Here is a 21,412-nt window from a genome sequence, read left to right on the forward strand (position 1 = left end):
CAAGGACCTCTGCAGATGTATAGAGCAAATGGACACATAGCAGTATTAAACAAGGTCTGCTTTCTCCCCAGAAACAGTGCCACTCCTTTGTATGGGCTCGTTCTGGTATTGCAGCTCATCCCCATTCAAGTAAATGGCTGAGGACTTTAATATTAAACCCAGCTTATAAACAGACACAGCGCTGTTTCAGGAAACAAGCAGACACTTTTCTAGTTTTCTAAAAAGGTCCTTTTTTATGGAATATTAGTTACAACAACAATATAAAAATATTAACAGTTTACTGACCAAAACCCCCCCAAAAAAATATGAACCAAAAGCAAATATTCATTAATTCAAGCATTGATAGTGTTCACGCGTGTGAGTACACGTATGTATGTAAGGTAAGGCATCTTTATTTCTTCCTATATTCTAATCGAAAAAGTCATCAAAGTCATCGCCTCCAACTTGACTTGTCTGTGGTCTGAGAATGGCTTCAATGTCTGAGCTGCTGTCGTCTGATTCTCCCCAAAAAGCTGTGAAAAAGACATAAACCAGAATAACAATCAAACACTAGACAGCAAATACTTGCCTATATAAACACCTCGAAAACTTATGTATTCTGTGGCAGTCAAGTATAATAATGCACCATAAAATACGGAAAAAACACAGCGACTACCTGGGTTCTCTGCGGCATCTTATCACCTAGACAGGCTATGAATTACCTTGCTTCCCAAAAGCAAAATGATAGTGTTGTTGTAAGGTCACACTTGTAAGAATTGGAAAATAACCAGGAAACTGCTGAACACAATAGAAGGGAGCGTGTCACTCAAATAGCTGTACTATTATCCCACCGAGATTACATAGAATACGACTGAGTCGGTAACAAAGGAAATGTGTCCCTTACAATTAGGGCAGGATAACATGAAACGTTCCTACCCTTGGAGACTGATGACAGGCATTTGATAGTTATTGTGTTGCAGGAACTATTTTAAATCCTTAGAAAGTAAAGGTATGAGCAGAAATGAGAGGATGACATGCAGAGTGGAATTCAGGGACAGATAGTATTCAGAGCTAGTAAAATAGAACATTATATACATGAGGCTCTCCAGCAAACACAAAGCCGCGAGGCGCAGGTCAGCATTTTCTCATTGTTTTCTTTTGCATTACTACATTTTATAAGTATTATGTTTTATTTCGGTAAAAAAACCCGGATAACAAAGAGTTAGTGTCACATTACAACCTATAAAAAGATTCATTAAATGCCGGCTCTGTTCGGAACAGGACAATACCTTCTCATGATGGAGATAATACGGAAGCAGAAATGCTTAAAGAGGCCATACACATTAGAGGAGCATGGGCTGAACCCACCGATTTAGCCAGGAACATCTAAAGCCGGGTTCACACTGGGTTTTTTTGGGCCGGATTTTGAAGCAGAATCTGGTTTAAAAAACCGCCTCCCATTGAATTTAATGGGTTGCTTTTTCCACGAGTGGTTTGTTCCCGCTCGCGGAAAAAAGACGCTACATGCCATGCCCTTTCTTGAGGAGGATTACACGGCGGAATCCGCCACAAGGTCCACGGCGCGACTCTTCCCTCCTGACTAAGCCCATTCATTTGGGCCTAATCCGGAGCGGAATCCTGCGACCGGATGCCAGTGTGCTGTACGCAATGCACTGGCATCCAGTCACGGCTAGCCTCCGTCTCAAAATCTGGTCCAAACACCCCCTCCCCCCCTGTCCCCCCATCTCTGCATCCAGTTTTGTGCCCCAGTGTCATGCTGTTCTCTTTCCTGCAGTTTATCTGTCCCCAGTTTCATAGGCCCCTTAGATTATGTCCCGCTTGGATGTGTAAGGGCGGGTTCACATGGAGTATTGTGGCTCGTCATTTGGTACGTACACGCCGCGGGATCTTACACGCGTAAACACGGCGCTATTTTGCGGCCGCCGCAAAATAATGCCGCGTGTACAGTACCGGCTCCCATTGAAAACAATGGGAGCGTAAACGGCCAGCAAAAGATCCCGCGGTGTGTACGTACCAAATGACAAGCCACAATACTCCGTGTGAACCAGCCCTAACACAAATAAATAGTTGTACTCACCTTCCCACGCTCCCTCGCCGCTCTCTCCGCTCGCTCACTCCACTGACGCCGGCACCCGGAGGAGTTTCCGGGGCCGGCGTCTGGTTGCTATGACAGCCGGAAGCCTTGCGCTGGCTCCCCGGCCTGTCATTGTGTCACTTCAATTGCAGACTATGGCAGGTAGACTGCAATGGAAGCACCGGTTTTATGAAATGCACTGCATAATACCGGCGCCTCTATTGCAGGCTACGCAGCCAATGCTGCAATAGAAGCGCAAGACTGAAGGCTTCCGGCTGTCATAGCAACCAGACGCCGGCCCCGGAGACTTGTCTTGGAGAGGGGACATGGCTGCGCCGACGGATGACGTGTTCAGGGGGAATATGGTTGATCCCTGGGGACACCGATTGGGACATCGACCTGGGGACACTCCCCCCTCCCCCCGGGGCTATCTATGAGTGAGACATAGTTGTAGAGCAGAGTCTCTATCATACAGGTGCTGTGTAGTTTGTCCCAGTGATATAAGTGAGGTGCACCGGGTCGTGTATTCCTGGTGCCGAGCACCATCACTTATGCTGTGTAAATCTACTCCCATTGAGGTGAATGATGAAGATAACACCAGTTTGTTTTCAACACAAGGATACCGGCTAATTTCCCATCTGCTGCATTATTTGTTCTTCTGTTCCGTTATAGGAACAGAAAAATGGAATGGACGGTAAAGACAGATCTGGCCAATGATGGACATCAACAGAACCCACTGACTACAATGGAGTCCGTCAGGTATCTATAGGGTGCCTGTTATTTTAGTTGATGATAAAGACTTCTGGTGATAGTGTTCACGCGTGTGAGTACACGTATGTATGTAAGGTAAGGCATCTTTATTTCTTCCTATATTCTAATCGAAAAAGTCATCAAAGTCATCGCCTCCAACTTGACTTGTCTGTGGTCTGAGAATGGCTTCAATGTCTGAGCTGCTGTCATCTGATTCTCCCCAAAAAGCTGTGAAAAAGACATAAACCAGAATAACAATCAAACACTAGACAGCAAATACTTGCCTATATAAACACCTCGAAAACTTATGTGCGCTGTCCGCTGTCGGCTTTCCCGATGTGGGCCCAGTGTGAAGAGCTTACGGTCCGGTACCGTAGCTCTTCTATGGTCAGAAGAGCGTCTCTGACACTCAGTCAGAGACGTCCTTCTTCACAGCACAGCCAATCGCGCTGTGCTGTGAGAGCTGGGAGGAACGCCCCCTCCCTCCCTGATAATGCTCGTCTATGGACGAGTACTGCGAGCAGAGGGAGGGGGCGTTCCTCCCGGCTCTCACAGCACAGCGCAATTGGCTGTGCTGTGAAGAAGGACGTCTCTGACTGAGTGTCAGAGACGCTCTTCTGACCATAGAAGAGCTACGGTACCGGACCGTAAGCTCTTCACACTGGGCCCACATCGGGAAAGCCGACAGTGTGCTGAACTCAGCGCACTGTCAGCTTTCCGGCAGTATATAAAACTGCCTGTGGGCAAAATGGTGGAAGGTCCTCTTTAAACATTGAGGTGGAATGAAGGGGCTCATGACACTGGGGGCAGACGAAGGGAGGGGGGAGAACGGCATGACACTGGGGCAGAAATGGAGGGACATGAATCTGGGGGCAGAGATGGGGGGACATGAATCTGAGGGCAGAGATGGGGGGACATGAATCTGGGGGCAGATGAAGGGTGTATATGTAACTGGGGGAAAGATGGAGGGGGGACATATAGTTTACGGGTGACTGTAGGAGGATTATACAGTGTGGGGGCACATGAAAAATGAATGGGCGGAGTCAACATAAAAGTGGGTGAAGCTAAATTTGCCGCGGTGCGGCCCGCCGACTGGCTGGGATCTTGCTCTGCGGCCCACATGCTGAGTTGAGTTTGAGACCCCTGGTCTAACACCTCCTGTTAACAGCAGAAGTGGAAATAACTCAATAGCAGCAATACTAACATGGGGCAGAATGATCCCCATTAATCTCCATGTCTCCAAACCTCTGCTGTCTTTTGAGCTGACAGGATGGAGAATGTGCGATGTGCAATATGATGGAGAACTGTAAGTGGCTTTGTGAGGGTGCGCTGTGACAGACAATGTGGTCCTGTTATCTGCACTATATCAGCCGAATACTGCGTGTAGGAAATCTATTGTATAAGTCTATTTTTCCTCCTTTATGCCTGAAAAATTGATGCAAATGATGGTGCTATTTATGGATAATGTATTCAAACTGCTGGGACATATATATTCATATACCAATAAATGTATAGCTATAGACAAGCTGCTGTAGTCTGTGAATAGGTGATAACTGTATACAATGGAAAAATGCCTTCAAATCATACAAGTATCTCTGCGCAGTGAAAGTTAATGGTCAGAAATGTTTCCTAAGTATGTTTGGTGGGAAGAAAAACTACTGCATGTATTGTGCATAAAATATGGCTCTATTAGGTGGGCACAATACTGTACTGCCATTGACTGAGCTCTATTATGGAACAGTATATGGTCACTATACAGCCATACTATATAGATATTTTATTGTTTCATTATATGAGCACTCTGTAGCAGTATTAAATGAGCATTGTACTGTAGTATATAATGTAACTGTGGGGACCTTAAAGTCGTAATTTGGTCAAATATGGTATTATTATATAGGCACTGGTTTCTGTTATTATATTGATGCTGTATGGTATGCTTTGTTGATTCAGTAAATGGGGCTGAGCTGTAAAACCAGACACAATACATGCTGTAACAATGCAATTTTACCAATAAAACCCTTGTTGTAGAACATGTTCACAATGTTAGGCTCCTTTCCCACGGAGTAACGCGCCGCGCATTCAGACTCGTATAGACGTGTCAGAGTGTGAGCGCTCAAAACAGATCCCATTCACTTCAATGTGTGCCGTTTTGGGCAGTACACATTGAAATCAATGGGTTAAAAAGCCTCCCATTGATTTCAATGTGTAGCGCCCGTAAGCCGGCACACATTGAAGTGAATGGGATTTGTTTTGAGGAGCTCACACTCTGACACGTGTATACATGTCTGAATGCGCGGTTCGTTACTCCGTGGGAACGGAGCCTTACTCGTGAAGTACCAGATTGTGCCTTAAAATAAACTCCACATTCCATCCAGAATCTGCTTTCAATGGCAGGCTACAATGAATGCTGAATACAGCCGCGCCCTGCTCATTCTTTCCGCAGATTCTGCAGGTGATTCAGCCACAAAATTCGCAGCACAAGGCTTGGGCGGATTAGCTCCAATACGTCTGGGGCTAATGAGTGAGCAAAGCCATGGCTTTCCACTGCAGGATCCACAGGAGTGAAATTTGGAGGGGAATCTACCACAAAACCCTCTGCATTTATGTTACGTGAACCTACAGAGGACATAGGAGAAGTTAGACACTATACAAGTTGCTTATTGATTAGTCTGCAATGGTTTTACACCCTGGTTGTCTCTGTGTTTCAAGTTGCCTGCCGGAAGAAATCGAGCGCTCTGAACTAAAGGATCTTGGATTAATTTTGCTCAGGTTTGCTGGTCTCGTCTAACTCCTAGACAAAAAGAGAACTGCTTGAGGATAAGGCCCCTTGTAGAAAGTCGCAGCCAAGAAGCACTGCGTGAAAAACGGTGGCAGAAATGCACTGCGGTTTTTCCTGTAGTGCTTTTCAAAGAATGGCACAGACTTTCTTTTTCAATTCTGTCTATTATATCTAAACTGCTAGGTTTCTGTAGGTATAATTGACATGCTAAGATTTCCAAAACTGCAACGTGTCTGCTGCGCCTATTCCCCCCCCAGCAATATGTAGATGGGATTCATTAGACTCCCATCCACTTTGAAGGAACTGTAAAATGTTGCTTTTTTTTCTGTAGCGTTTCCCTTTATGCCACATGGGGTCTGTCAGCAGGCCCCAACATATCAAGCTGGCCCCACAGATAGATAGGCCAGGGTCACCTGAAACACAGTGTTACGGTCGTATGCATGAGACCTTAGGCAGTATTACCTGCTCATTACAGTGTACAGCTCTGTTGAATGTGTTGTAAAATACTAACCTTTAGACTTGAGGTTGTTTGGCCCTTTGTTAAACATGAGATTTGTCGCCACTTTACTTGCATTTTCTTTTCTGTAAAGAAAGACCACGGAAAAAAGCAGAGTGTATAGAGTTAATACAATGCGTCATTCTCACTGATTTTCAGCAAAAACTCCATTTCCTGCTCTTGTTAAAGATAAATGTAAAACTGCTGGGACCATGGCCAATAGAATGGTAGTTTAACGTTCTCCATTTTTCCTCAGTGAGGCCCCACGTTGCAGAAACGCAGCTTTTTTTTGTTGCAGATTTTGTTGCAGTTTTTTGAGCCAAAGCCAGGAGTGGATTGAGCAGAAGGGAGAAGTATAAAAGCTTCCTATATATTCCCCATTCCTTTTGTAGACATTCTTGGCTTTGGCTTAAAAAAACAACCACATTTACAACAAAAAAGGTGCGTTTCCTCAATGTGGGGCCTCAGCCTAAGGTCCCATGTTGCGGAAATGAGGCTTTTTCTGTTGCAGATTTTGTTGCGGTTTTTGAGCCAAAATCAATAGTGGCTACAAAAGGAATGGGAAATATATAAGAAGTTCTTATACTTCTACCTTCTGCTCAATCCACTCCTCACTTTGGCTCAAAAAACTGCAGCAAATTTTGTAACAAAAAAAGCTGCCCTGGCCTAAGGCTCCACATTGCAGAAAATCAGCTTTTTTTGTTGTTGCAGATTTATCGTTTTTTGAGCCAAAGTCAGACATATATTGAGCAGGAGGGGGGAGTATAAGAACCTCCTATATATTCCCAACACATTCTGTAGCCTCCTGGGCTTGTCTCAAAAAAAATAGCAGCAAAATCTGCAAGAAAGAAAGCTGTGTTTCCGCAATGTGGGGCCTTAACTTAAGGGGGTGTTTGAATGGAACAATGGTCGAGCATGCCCAGTATTGTGCAATTCACTGTCTACTGGATTGATGGAAAAATAAAACCACCAAAAATCAGAGTGTTTTATTGGACTTCCTTAAAATAAGCATAGAATATATAAACTATTATTGAAATGCAGTTGGTTGTTTCTATTCCTGTTTCCAGTTTCCACCTCAATTTATTTGCATTACAGCATTCTGCATCCCAGCCAGTAGATATACATATGCCATGTACGCTTATGGATATAATTACTCTGCAAAGTTCCTGTGCATTGTAAGCTCATGCAGAAAGGCCCGGGCTGTTTACTGCCTTTGATCTGTCTTCATGCATATGGAGCAGGAACAAAGATTGTCTGCTTTTGTGTGCACTGGAAGGCTTTCTCAAGGTCACATCAGAATCATTTTGATCTTTTGTGTCAAATATGTGTTGTTATTGCTTTTCCAAGAGCATACTGTAATGTGTCTATTAAACCCAATCAATGAGGCATAAGGAGCGAGCGATTCTGGATGGGGGTGAATTAGCCGAGTAGTCAGTGCTCAGGCCTAGTAGCTGGTGCAGGCCAAGCCCGGAGTTATAATCACAATATGCCAGTCAATCGGATTATAACCCTGGGGAATAATTTATGTAGTCGTGACAATTTTTTTAATTGTAAAATGGACTAACAATTTTATAGATCAATGGTGAATAGCAAGAAGCCTGACAGAGGAAAAAGATAGGTTGCCAACTACTTTGCAGCTTCTTATAGACACTATGGGAGACCATTAAGAAGGTACAGTTGTGTCCTTTTCGTGCTATTCATGTACTGTAAAATTACTGAATGCTTCAAGAACTACATTAAATAGACTCATAGGCTCCATTTACACCAACACAGGCAATGAGAGTGGCCTCCTGGCCTCGGTTAGGTAGTATACACTAGGTCTCCATTGTATTACAGTATGAGTTTGTGCAGCAGACTGTCATGTTTCATACAGGGACGTCATATAATCCAGTAAAGAAAAATATACCACATGGCTTTTTTTTTTAAAAAAAAAAAAAAATCAAAAAGCCTCCATATTTTTCAGGAACCGGCCTCTACACGTCGTCTTCTGGCCTGGCTTTCAATCTTCTATACATGCGCAGTCGGCCAGCGGGCCTCGGGCAGAGCCGACTGCACCTGCGCGCGGCCATTTTTTTTGTGACCGCTTACGCGATCTCCTGTTGTAAGCGGCCACAAAAAAATGGCCGCACGCAGGTGCAGTTGGTTCTGCCCGAGGCCTGCTGGCAGAGCCGACTGCGCATGCGCAGAAGATTGAGAGCCAGGCTGGAAGACGACGCGTAGAGGCTGGAGGCGGCGCTGGAAAGTTCTCTTGTAGCCTTGGGGACGCCCCGAGTGCTGTTTGAGCGCTGGGGCCCATCCACAGTGCTGCGAGAGAACTCATTTGCATGAAGACGGAAAACGGAATATCTATTGAACGGCAGTGCGGAGAAGACATCTAAAGGTAGGAGAAGAATAGTCTTTATTAAGGCTATTCCTACATGTTAGTTAGAAAAAAAAGGGATTCTAATAATAGGATCCCTTTAATGGGATGGGCTCCTCTCCCGTTTCTTATCCAACAGCCATGTGCCAGAACTGTTTTACAACTTTGCCACCAATCATGTTATGTCAGTTATACTAGTCCAACCTGTTCTTTGTCTACACACTGTACTTAATCTACGTTTTTCCCTCCATTAGAGAAGAACCCCCTATATACACAACAGCTGTGTGTGTTTCTCTAAGCTAGCTTATACACCAACTTTATGAATTTGGACTTCAATATGATGATACTTAGAGAAGATCGCATGCATTGTATGCCACCTTTTACCCCCTGCACCAACTCCAGTTCTTTCCATCCTTTAATAACCATTGCTCCTCGGACTCCACTTCTGTGTAGTATGTAAATGAGAAGTGTCTCCTGGGACTAGGAAGGGTTCGGCATATTCAGAAGTTGCCCAGAATCCCAACTATGGCTATTCACTCATGTTGGATTTCCAAAGCTCATCCAGACAGAGGGAAAGAATTGGCACATCTATCAATGTGCAAGTACATTACCATAAAATAACATGTCTACTGTTAGTGACAGGTTCTCGTTAAATCTCTGCCATTTTCTACTAAACATGTGACCCCAGTATACTATAAAAAAAGTATAGATGAGACATCATAACTGAAGACAGGGTCTAATAGGCTAATGTTCCAAAGGTGGAAACAGGTCCTGTCTTCTGTGAAGCTGTCTGTAAACAATAGGGGATAAAGAGGATAGCTAGCTTCCTATAAGCATGTCTTACCCACTGGAGTCTACGGGACACTTATTGTCCCCCCCCCCCCCATGTCACCTATCAGATATTTGTGGCATACCCTATGGATATATTATAAATGTCATGTTTTCCCATTATATTGTGATGGCAGTCAGAGCTGGAAACTGTACCATAGATCTATACAGGCAGTCTTGCACCACCATAACGCCTACTAAGTCATGTATATTCCATAAGGGTTGTTAGTTAAATATTAAACATATCTTTGGTGTCTCAAAGTGAAATATATTTCTGCAGAGAAACTGAAGCTTGACTCTATGTCTGCCCACCATTCCTCAAGGCTCCCTGCCCCTTCTCTCTTTCCCGGTGTCCACGACAGTTCTGCACATGCTCAGACTCTTCTTCCAGCTCATGCCTGAGGTTTGCGTCAGCGAGCTGTGCGGAAGGTTCCAGCAGAACAAATCATTGAGGCAGAGAGGGGCAGAGCAGCGATCTCAACTCACAAATGGTGCTGAGACTCATCCTGCGTGGTCCACAACACCTGTTTCTGTGCAGTAATATTTCACTTTGAATAACCAGTTACATATGTAGCAGATTAAACTGCTGCAGCTAGGGAGACAGGGAAGGGGGTGACTAGTAGTGGGCAGGATAGCTTAGCGTAGTTTAGTTAGGGAGACGGGGGCTGGGGGAGCAATGACAGGGAGTTAGTGTGGAGGTATACCGGAAGCTACATAGTAGGAAGCTAACGACTGTAAACAAATGCAGAAGATACCAGGGGCTCCCATAGACACTCAGAAATCACTCAAAACACTGCTAAAAGTATATGGGTGCACTTAACCCATTAATAGCTCTTACAGACCTTTAAAAAAAAAGTTTTTTTCCCCAGAAACCCCTATAACTCTGCTAATCTGTATATTTAATGTACTTCTATAAAGGTTGTTCTTTGGATTTTATGCTCAACAGATACACAACATAAATAGGGGCAGACATACAAGTGGTGCAACCTATGCACAGGGGCTCAGTAGGTGAGGGGGCTCTATTACCTTAAAGTCTATTACATTGCAGGTAAATGCTTGTGTTTATGGCTATTGATTATTGATAGATATATAGTTATATACATAAACAGGCCGCTCTATTCTGAGATAACAGAAAACATGGGGCCCATATCTGCCCCTGAACATGAATAAATAAAAACAAGCTAGCACACTAAACATCAGTGACAGATTGGTACAGAAAGAGACAGAAGCTGCTTATACAGTTGTGTAAACTTTGCTGTCTGGACATATATTAGTTCTAATTGAGCATATCTGTTAGCAGGCGAGCAATCCCAACAGAAAAATACGTATATTACTGCCATCTAATGGCCATTTTTAGGAACTGCAAAAAGGATTGGGATTAACAGAATGTTACAGAAAAAAAATCTGATCTGAGAATTTTAACTATTATCTTATTAATGTCGTGCCCATTAGAAACTTGTGGTAATATCAAGCACATGTACATCTAACATGTATAAAAATACTGTTTTAACCATCTACCAAAGAAATATTATATATAATAAAAAAAATTAAGTCATATATATTTATTAAAGGAGTATTCCAACACTAGCAAAAAAAAAAAAGGGCTAAAGGGTGGAAATGCACTAAAATAACTTGATAACCTGCAATATATTACCTTGTAGATTACCACACTATAGAGGCATAACTAAAGCTTTCATGGTAAAAAAAAATGCGGATAAATTTTAAAAAAAATTTAATTACAATTAGAATTCTACATAGTAAAATATATAGTTTAACCGGAGGGCTAGGATATATCATGAAGGAATTTTTTTTTAAAATGCTCAAAAAAATAAAATATTAAAAAATAATAAAGAGAACCCGTTAACATAGGATTTTGTGGCCCTATTAAATATTACATGCAATAAATTGTCCTGTATTTACTGTCCATATATTATCTCTCCACACACACAAGCTGTGATCTCATAGCTCAGCATGGCTCAGTATCTAGCGACCTCCTCTGGCTTGTTCTTTATCACACAGACAAAATCCCACACAAGTATATTGTCTGCCAGCAAACGCATCTGGAAAATCAGCCTTAATCCAAAGCGGTCAGTAAAGAATTTCCCAGTTCCCGCACCAGTTCTGTTTTTGCAGTTTTTGCTGCACGCACTGTGTTCTTTTTGCTAACCAAGGGCAAGTGTTCCCCTGCTGGATTTATGTTGTTCCTTGCAAAGGTTTTATGGGAAAGAAACAGAATGCATTTTAATGGTGGAAGGCCGAACAGCGCGTCCTGAAGAGGAGGAAGCTGGCATGTTCTCCCGCACAAAGGCGAACAAGTGGTCTTTACTCAGAGAGCAGCGTCCTATTAAGACTCACTTCTTTGCACATTACGCCTTTTATCCCCATTCAACCACAAAATGATTTTGCTATAGGAAATACAATGGTAGAAAAAGATTTACATTGAATGAATCTTTAATAATAAACTGTTGCAGATCTTGCTCTGTCCCCTGATTTATAATACAATAAACATCGGATTCTATTAAGTTTCTTCCTCTAAAGACATAGGATGGAGGAAAAAAATGAATATGAAAGAACCCGATTCTTTCGGTCTCCAGTACCACAATGGTGAAATGAGCATGTTTAAATGTGCTAAGAGTATCTCTTTGCATCTTTTATAGCTTGTGTGTATTAATCTGTAAAGCTTATTAAAGCAAAGTCATTGCTATGCAAAGCAGCACCCAATCCCTTTCTTTTGCTTTTCAACAGAGTACAGTGTTTAGCCAATAGGACTGGCCCCCTGCCCCTCATTCGGCATTCATAACATGCAACATTTGCACAATGTATCTCTCAAAGGCTTATGAATAGAAGGCCTTAATACTCATGTAAACAACTGCAAACCAATTACTTAATGAATCAGACCCACACATAATGAGGTGGCAGACAAAGAGCTATAAATGCATTTTTTTTTGCGCCCAATCCTCTGCTTTAAAGTAAAATCCCTCAGCTGTAGTTTGGACTTAACTGGCACATCATAATTATTGTCTCTAGGACATCAGAGGAAGCCATTTTTTTTTTAATTTAGGTCCAGCGGGGTCCGCTTTGATGTCACTCATCAGCTCACTGACAAAACAGAGCAAAGAAGACTTTTTAGAAAGTACCCCAGCAGTAACAGCACTGTTATGTTTATTTTCAAGTACAGGGTTTTGAGACCACTTGTAAAAGCAATAAAGCACAAGAAGTGACTGCCATAAGTGGAGTCTTTAAAAGTAAGCCTGGAAGAAATTTCGCTGCATGTCAATCACAAATAAGTGAGCACCTGAGCTCCATGCTTTCTGTCTACACTGAGCGTCTCTTTCACCAACTTAATCTCTCCCTTCCAAGACTCATGTCAAGTACGCCTAACCATGTGTTGCTGCTAAACTTAAAATAAAAACAGACTATTATCCCTCAGCTGTTAGGGAAATAAACTTCAACGCTAACAAGAACGCCATTATCAGGCACTTTAAATGAGGATGAACCATATTACAAAGGATTGAGACACAAAATCAAAATAAACTCGCTTAACCAAGTATCTAGCGCGCACCCGTGGGAAGAGGAGCGCGGTATTGTCATCTGTTGATCGTCACCATTTGGGGACATTAAAAAAAAAAGTATTCCCAAGAGAAAAGAGACTGATGGCATGGAGGGCAGATATGGGATGGAAACATGGGTAAGTATTTCATAGATTTGTAACTTAGAATTATTCTTTCTTAAGGATATGGTGAAGAATTACTCATTTGATATAGAAGAGCGCATACTATACTTAAAAAAAAAAGTATTTGTATTGTAAGCTAACATTCTTGCAAGTAACATAAAATGACACAAGATTTCCAATAGGAGTGGCTTGAAACTTTTTTTTAGTAAATCCTTTAGGATAGTAGGCCAGTCTTTCACTATACAGACTCTTATTAGCTACAATTAGTTCTAAACAGTGGTAAAATGTGGATATATAATGTATTATTATACTGAATAATATTATTTAATGTAATATTATTATTAAAAATATATGACATATATATATATATATTTATTTATTTATTCATTAAATCATATATGTTTCAAACTTCTAATTTTCCTTTAGTATTTGTGTATAATTTTGGCTCCTTTCTATAAATCCTTCTCTTCTTTATTCATTCCCTTGTTTTCTCTATTGACACCTGAAATCTGTACATGGTTTTTACTAGTGTATGAATGTACGGGCTCTTGTATAATGCAGGGAGGCTGACCCTTCGTTCACAACTGTGTTTGGTAATGTGTTCAGGGAGTCCGCATGATGACCCCCCAAACAGAATACCAAACACAATTGCAAGCGCTGTGAAGTAAAAGCACATGGACCCCATAGACTATAATGGGGTCCATGTGCTGGCTGCGCACTGCCCGCACAAATCATGTGGACAGGAAAGTAGATTGTGAACTACTTTCCTGTCTGCATGTTCTGTGCAGAGATCTGGTGGCAAGCACATGGACCTCATTATAGTCTAGGGCAGGGAAACTTTGGCTCTCCAGCTGCTGTGAAACTACAACTCCCATCATGCTCCATTCACTTCCATGGGAGTTCCAAGAACAACAGAGCAAGTATGCATGGTGGGAGTTTTAGTTTTGCAACAGCTGGAGAGCCGTACGTTCCCTACCCCTGGTCTAGGGGGATCCGTGTGCTTTTACTGCACAGCGCTTGCAATTGCGTTTGGTATTCCGTTCGGGGGGGGGGGTCCCCATGCGGACTCCCCCAAACGGAATACCAACGCAGATGTGAACCAACCCTGAGGCTGGGGGTAACTTCAAAGTGTTAGATCTCTGGCGAAACAGTGGTTCTGGTGTCGTATGAATGATAGGATTCTCAGCTTTCATATGACACCAAGATCACACATAATACACCTGTAGTATTTTCATAGATTTGATCAAGTTCAAAATACAATCAGCATTTTTTGAAACAACCGCTCCTAATCCTGAATGCAGCATTCGGTGCTATTCTTACCATAAAAGATGAAAAAATCAGAAATGGAGGCGCCTGAAAGAATCTCTGGCCCAGATGTGAACATAGTCTAACAATCCTATAGACACCAGCTAAACAGTTAAAGCATTGTCTTATCTTAGCACCTCCAAGACAGCTGTTTTTGCCTTAGTTTTGAGGATGAGATGCCTGGTTATTCATTTCCCACTGTAAAGGAAATGTAGCAATTTGTCAGTCATTTAACTGGTTAGAGTCACTTTCCTCCCATCATAAACTATAACCTTTCCATCAAAAGACATCAGTGTGCATGGTTATGACATCAGGGGACATTAACTACTTGCAGACAGCATAAAGGTTTGATATGTCTGGTCTACATATGACTCTGCAAGGCAGTTTCTGGATGTCCCTGCTGATTCTGAAGCTGCCAAAAAATCATACAAAGGAGCAAAGTTAGCTGTTAGACACCCCAAAGAGGGACAGAGACAGTTTATTACAATTCCCACCTTCTTGAACACAGTACTGTATACAGCCGTGTATATAGTTTAGGAAGCATCCATGACACTTCCTGCTCCTGTACCGGCAACCAAGTCATTGTCTGGTGTCAGGTCAGATCTGCAGTAGTTATGAGGCTGTATAAAATCAGCAATAATAAAAGATCTGTATTGTTAAGATGTTCTCCTTCATGGCATAATGGGGGGATTTATAAAATAAAAAATTAATTAGTCAAAAAAAAAATCAGAAAAAAAATAAAATAAAACATTACAAAACTATATATCCCCTATATAAAAATGAGTATATAAAAAGGAGACACAATTTACAAGACAAGTGTTTAAGTGCAAAAATGTGTGCTCTTAAAAAATATATACTGTAATTTGCTATTAAAGGAAAGCGCTTTTTAAATTTTTCGGATATCCGAAGAATAATAAATATTAATATAACATATGACATAAAAATAAAGCTATATGTAATTACAAAAAAGACAGAAAAACTTTATAGTTTTCACACCCACATGTATTAACAAAATAAATAAAAAATGTCTGACCATTGAAAATGGCCCAGTCTTGAACCAGTTAAAATAATTAGACATTATTATAATATCACAGGACAGGCCCCAAATGGTTTCACAATGATGTTGTAATGATGTCATGATCATGTTTTTTAGTTATAACATGACATAACATAAAGGCATGATTATGACATCATATTTGTGATATTTTATTATGATGAAATAATGTCTTATGATGTCGAAATAAAAATATGCAGCTAAAATATATCTGGAATCTGCCACAAAATAATCATCAGAATTCGGCCTGATTCTGTCTTCCATTGATTTCAATTGCAGACAGAGATCGCAACAGGATTCTGAAAAAAATAAGTGTCCTGCTTGATCTTGCTGTAGATTCGGCTTGAGACTCCCCGCTGAGTAGGCCCATCATCTAGGCCTCCTCAGAAGAAAGCTCTGCATTGGCATGAAGACGACTCCGAGGCAGATGTCCGCTCAGATTCTTCTTTATTCTCTGCCATGGGATCATCCCCTAAAAGTGTTTCACCTCATCTCAGGGCTGAATGTTTGTCAATACTGCTTTATATCCTAATGCTGAAGTAGGCTACAGAGATTACGATTAAAGAAGTAAGATTTTTTTTTTCTGTTTGCTGTATATGGGAGACATCATAGAATGTCTCTACTGGGGTTGACTAAACCAATTGGGATAGAACCAGATTCAACTTGAATTTTTCAAAAGGTTCGTGTTTGCCACCCATGAAACAGCTCCACAAATCCCAGACTATAATAAGTGGAGCTCTAGAGTAGGTGAGTGAAAATACTAAATTGTTATACTGCCCTGGGCATCATGTGGTGTCCTATTGAGGCCTCCCCTGGCACACATCATGTGCCCTGGGGTCACCACTGAGGCCTATCTATGATTGGGCCTCAGCAGTCCCATGGGACAAGTCGCCTTCATGATGCTTTGACCCAATGTGACGCTAGACATCAGCCAGAGGCCAGAAGAGGCATGTTAAGGATATAGAGGTGAGGCAAGGTAAGTATAACAGTTTGTTATTTTTACTCACCTCCTCTGGTCCTTTACTTATTATACTTTGGAATTTGAGAAGACCCCAGAGTATAATGATAGTGCTTCTGGTTTGAGCTGAACAAGTTTGAACCAAAAGGACGCAGAGGCCTGAACCCCACGAATCTTATGATGTTCACCCATTCTTTTCCACCCTCTACTGAGCTGACTCCAGGAAAAGATGACAATTATAGATTGAGAAAAAAATTATTCAACAAAGCAGAAGTATATCAGCCAGAATGAGTGTTATTCTTCACAAAACAGCTTACTCTAAAAATTCACCTGAAATAGTGGTGAGCTTCAAGAAAACAATTAGCTCGGGAGTATTTATTTAAGTACGTTTAGAAATCTTTCAAAATGCTATTTTACTGAACAGGATAATTTGTTGTTACCAGAATACTGCTTTTATTCCACCACCCTATAATGTTAATGAGATGACTCTGCTAGACAGCCTACACAGCAAAGCTGAAAAGTGAGCTGTAGAAATCAAGAAATATAATCTTACTGTAAGTGATCCAGTGGCCAGTAAGAAAAAAAATATTATTCCCTATTTTTATTAATGATATACAAACTATATTTTGTTATACTATAAAAACATGAAATGACTCTGCTAAACAGCCTACACAGCAAAGCTGAAAAGTGATCTGTAGAAATCAAGAATATAATCTTATGATCCAGTCGCCGGTAAGAACTTTTTTAAAAAATGTTTTCTATATTTTTATTATCGATATAAAACCGATATTTTTTATACTATACTATAAAAACACATTTAAATGCTGCCGTTTTCTAAGAGTTTGCCTGTGGATATAGACATTATTACAGGGTTATATTTTTAGCCCCAAGGAAAGATGAAAAAAAAAAAAAAGTAACGTTGGCAAAATTCTCAGAACACAATATTTCATCCATAAAAAATTCCAGGCCGCACAGAATGAACCGTTGATCAATGTATTATGTACAATAAATGGTTACTGATATTTCCTGCAATTACTTGTCTCCAAATCATACTTTTTATTGACTAATGCTGGATTTGCTTTTGATCCTGCTCATACATGAGACCCATTGAATGTGGTAAGTGGATTTTCCGTAATGGTATAGTCTTTTATGACCACGCATGATTTATGTGGATCAGTTAAAGGAAAAGGGAGAAAAATACATAAAATAAAGGAAGCTCTATAGTCAGTCTGCAGGCCAGCACAGAGGAATAATTGCTGCAGATAAATATATCACTGTACTCCATAGAGAAGTGTTGTGGCTGTACATCACATTTTCATGTGTTTTGCTGAGTGTCTATGACTTGTGCATTGTACTGCAGCTTTCTTAGCTCATCTGGAAAGTCCATTAATTAAGTGGCAGCAATCAGTAATAATTAACATAGTGTTCTGGATGTGTAGGCATTGTAATGTTCACTTTACAGAGACATTTCTATAGTCAAGTAGCTGTACTCATCACTGTGGACAGAAATGTAATAGGACGGAAAGTGATAGAAATATGACATTTATTCTTAGAATCCGGATCGTTTACAAATACAAATGATACGCTAACCGCTAGAATAAAAGTTCAGATTTAGATTTTTCAGTCCACAATTAGTTTGTTAGCAATTCTAATATAAAATAATATAATATTTGATAAGATAAGGAATTGCTGATCGTTTATTTTATTAATATATACAATAAAAATAAGTAAAAAAGGAAAGTGCACGTTAGAAAAAAATAATATTAATGAACTGGTAAGAAAGCAAAAATATATATTTTAGATTCTAGATTTAGCGTAGATGATAATAAATCCGATGGGCCGGTGGCTGCTTGACAGGAAAGTAATAAGGGTGGTATAAAAGTGAAAAATCCAGGGCAACACGGTGGCTCAGTGGTTAGCACTGCAGCCTTGCAGCGCTGGAGTCCTGGGTTCGAATCCCGCCAGGAACCACATCTGCAAGGAGTTTGTACGTTCTTCTGTGTTTGCATGGATTTCCTCCCATACTACAAAGACATACTGATAGGAAAAAAAATGTACATTGTGATCCCTATATGGGGCTCTCGATCTACATTTAAAAAAAAAGTGAAAAACCATCTGGTGTAAACAATTGAGAATTTTTCAAGCTTTATGTGCCAGAAAACTGTCGAAGGAGACATAAGAAATGTGTTCCAATGTCTTATGTGTGGACAGGAAGTCAGTTCGCTGTTCATTCCTATGAGAGTCTTATTAAGGGTCTCATACAATTAAGTAGAGAACTGCCCTCATGACCACACTTATTGGTCACATGAGAACCCAGCTAAGGACCAGAAGGGAGTGGATAACCCACAAATACAGCCACTAGTAAGAGTCCACTATAATTCACATTGTTAGTGGGAGTGTTACTACGTCTGTAATATATTACTGTGCATTATCCTGTATCTGTATTACTCTGCTGCTGTAACATACTGAAATTCCCCCACTGTGGGTCTATTAAAGGATTATCTTATCTTAACATTGGTATTCTTAACCACTTCCTGTGCACGCTTTTAAATGATACAGTTTTCCGATACAAAACCTTTATCATATCATACTTGGTGATAGATGATGTGCTCATATATTCCTGCTTACCACGACTATACAGCATATGGACCATGTTAAGCCATATAGTTCAGATTGCCACAGCTGATATCTCCTGAGACTGATCAGACCTTTCCATGGTACAGTATTTGTGACTTATATTGTCGTATTCACTTCTTTTAATAATATGTATATTAAATATTAAAATATTACATAAAAGTTAAATCTTTGGTATTCTTCACTAGTATTATAAGTCCACATTGGATTAATTTTTTTCGAATTCTTTATGGGAGTTTAAGTCAATGTAAGTCAAGAAAACAATAGAAATCTAGATAAATACGTAAAAATATATCATTGATTCAAATCTCATGTATGGTAAATCAATATGGTCAGCCTATGAGTGGGGCTTGGAGGGGTTTTAGGGGACAATGATATTGGTAAGATAGTTTATCAATATCAAAACAACTGAGGTCCAACACCAACTTCTCTTCCCAGGTCACTGACACATGTTCATTGGTGAAATATAATTGGGTTTGTGCTGTAATACTAAGCACAGCTGCTATACAATGTACCGAGGTATTCTTGGTAAGCAGCAAAGAGGCCATGACATTCAGACAAGCTTATTGTTGGGGTGCCCAATGTCAGACCCCCATAGGTCGCCAATATTACCACTATCAGACCTTTAAAGAGGAAGGATCTGCCATATCTACTGTTATAGTAAATAATTGTAACCCCCAAAATAGAAAAATTCTTGAGACTATGTCGGACCTCTCATTAATATGTTACTATATTTTTATAATAGTGCAAAACAATGTTCTAAAAACATCTAGAATCTAGATCTTCAAGAAATGTTATCTTAATGGGGAATAGAAAACCAAAAAGGGGACTGGTTCTCTTTCAAGGAGTACGTCTTAGCCAGTGCTCAAATACAAGTGGAGTTAAAGGGACGTTCCCAACATAAAGTAATAGCATATCACTAGGATATATTATTGCTATATGAGCTGATTCAACATCTAGAAACCCCACAGATCCTGAGATGAAGGGGCCGTAGAACTGAACTTTTTCAAGGAAAGTGTTTTTCATTACTGGCTTGGCAGAGAATGGCAAAACTGCCCCATTCATGTGAGTGAAATCTATTGTTAGTGCTAGGTGGCTGGGAACTTACAAGAGGATCCATCACAAGGTGATGGCGTATCCTACTGGTAGTTATAAGATGTGAATACCCTGCAATGGGGCTGTCATTTAATTGCCCAATTGGCAAGTAACCGGGTCATCTTAAAATCTTTAAGTGAATGGGGCTAAGCTGCAATACGAGACACAGTCAAAAGGTACGAGTAGCGCTGTGTTTGAGTAGCACTGTCTTTGTGATTCTATTCATGAAGAATCCACATTTATCTATATAAAATAGATACTGTTGCACATATTATTGTGTAATGCTTGCATGTGTGCTCAGTATAGGTTCCAAGATACCAAAATAATATACCGTAGTTCCACCCATTCACATTCATTAAAACTTCAATTTAAAGAAAATAAACACAAGGATCCTTATTTTTGGAAAATCCACTCCTCTGCCATTCTTTTCTCCATACGGTAGGCGGTTGATTTAATTGAATAAGTTAGCAATGGCTACAATTGGAAGGACTGCTAAATTGGACATTAAAGAGAACGTGATATAAGTCCGGTTCTGAATACAACCTCAAATATGCATTGAGTGAAGCTTGGTTTACATTCTATCAATATCAACCCGAATAAATGCAACACTTTATTTCTTCAAGACTCTTGCTGCATTATGTCCGCTGTCTGCCTGACAACTGCCTTTGTCTGGTCTCTAAGTAGCCCTACGGAGAGCAGCTGTACACGTTAATTTGAGGTTCAGTGCAATGTCAATTGAGTCTTAAAACGAGAAGACAACAGCTGCACAACAATACCTGGGCTTTGTGGAAAAATGTAGCTAAGCCATTCAAAACTTAAACACTGATTGTAGACCTAGGTCAAAGGAAAGGCAAAAGAAATAAAAATAAAAACAAAAACATTCCACTTGGATTTTTTCTTAGTTTCTGTTTTACCTGTGTATAGGGCTCGGCTCGCTTGAAGATAAAGTTGCGTCTGAACTCTGTTTACTTCTTGAAATCTCTCTTAATTTATCATTGTCTGGAGTTAACCCTGGAATCAAAATGCAGAAATGGAAAATAGCAAATGGATAATTCAACCAAAAGTTTGCAAATCCCAAGAAAGACACAAACCAGGAAAATTTATTTTACAAATCGAAAGTTTATAAAATTTAGAGAGAATTGATTTTTTTTTTACTGCTGCAAATAAAACTAATTATGGGGAAATGTTTAAAAAATGTAAAACAATAAGGTAATAAGAATAATAAATATTTAACAAAGTTATCAATTTGTTTTGTCTTTCATAAAGGGGTTTTCCAGGCAGAAAAAAATCTTTTTTTTTTTCCAGAAAGGTCTGTTAGGGCTAGTACTGGGTTAATAAGTGAACCCATATACCTTTAGCAGTGTTTGGAATGATTTCTGGGTGTCTTTGGGATCTGATGGCATACTC

General features: G+C 40.3%; 1 protein-coding gene across 2 annotated transcripts in view; it reads right to left on the reverse strand.

The window, feature by feature from the left end:
- Positions 1-366: 366 nt before the first annotated feature.
- Positions 367-21,412, reverse strand: part of KIZ (kizuna centrosomal protein) — a 98,633-nt gene continuing 77,587 nt past the window's right edge. The window contains exons 12-14 of one of the 2 annotated variants that reach the window (XM_075267614.1): positions 20,920-21,016; positions 6,115-6,185; positions 367-512 (exon numbers count right to left, since the gene is read on the reverse strand). In XM_075267614.1, coding sequence (XP_075123715.1) covers positions 409-512; positions 6,115-6,185; positions 20,920-21,016 — 272 coding nt within the window. In that variant the 3' untranslated portion in view covers positions 367-408. Of the gene's footprint in view, positions 513-2,906; positions 3,053-6,114; positions 6,186-20,919; positions 21,017-21,412 lie in introns of those variants that run through there. The other variant, XM_075267615.1, reaches the window with a different exon arrangement.

This window comes from Leptodactylus fuscus, chromosome 3, assembly GCF_031893055.1.
Source record: "Leptodactylus fuscus isolate aLepFus1 chromosome 3, aLepFus1.hap2, whole genome shotgun sequence".
NCBI lineage: Eukaryota > Metazoa > Chordata > Amphibia > Anura > Leptodactylidae > Leptodactylus > Leptodactylus fuscus.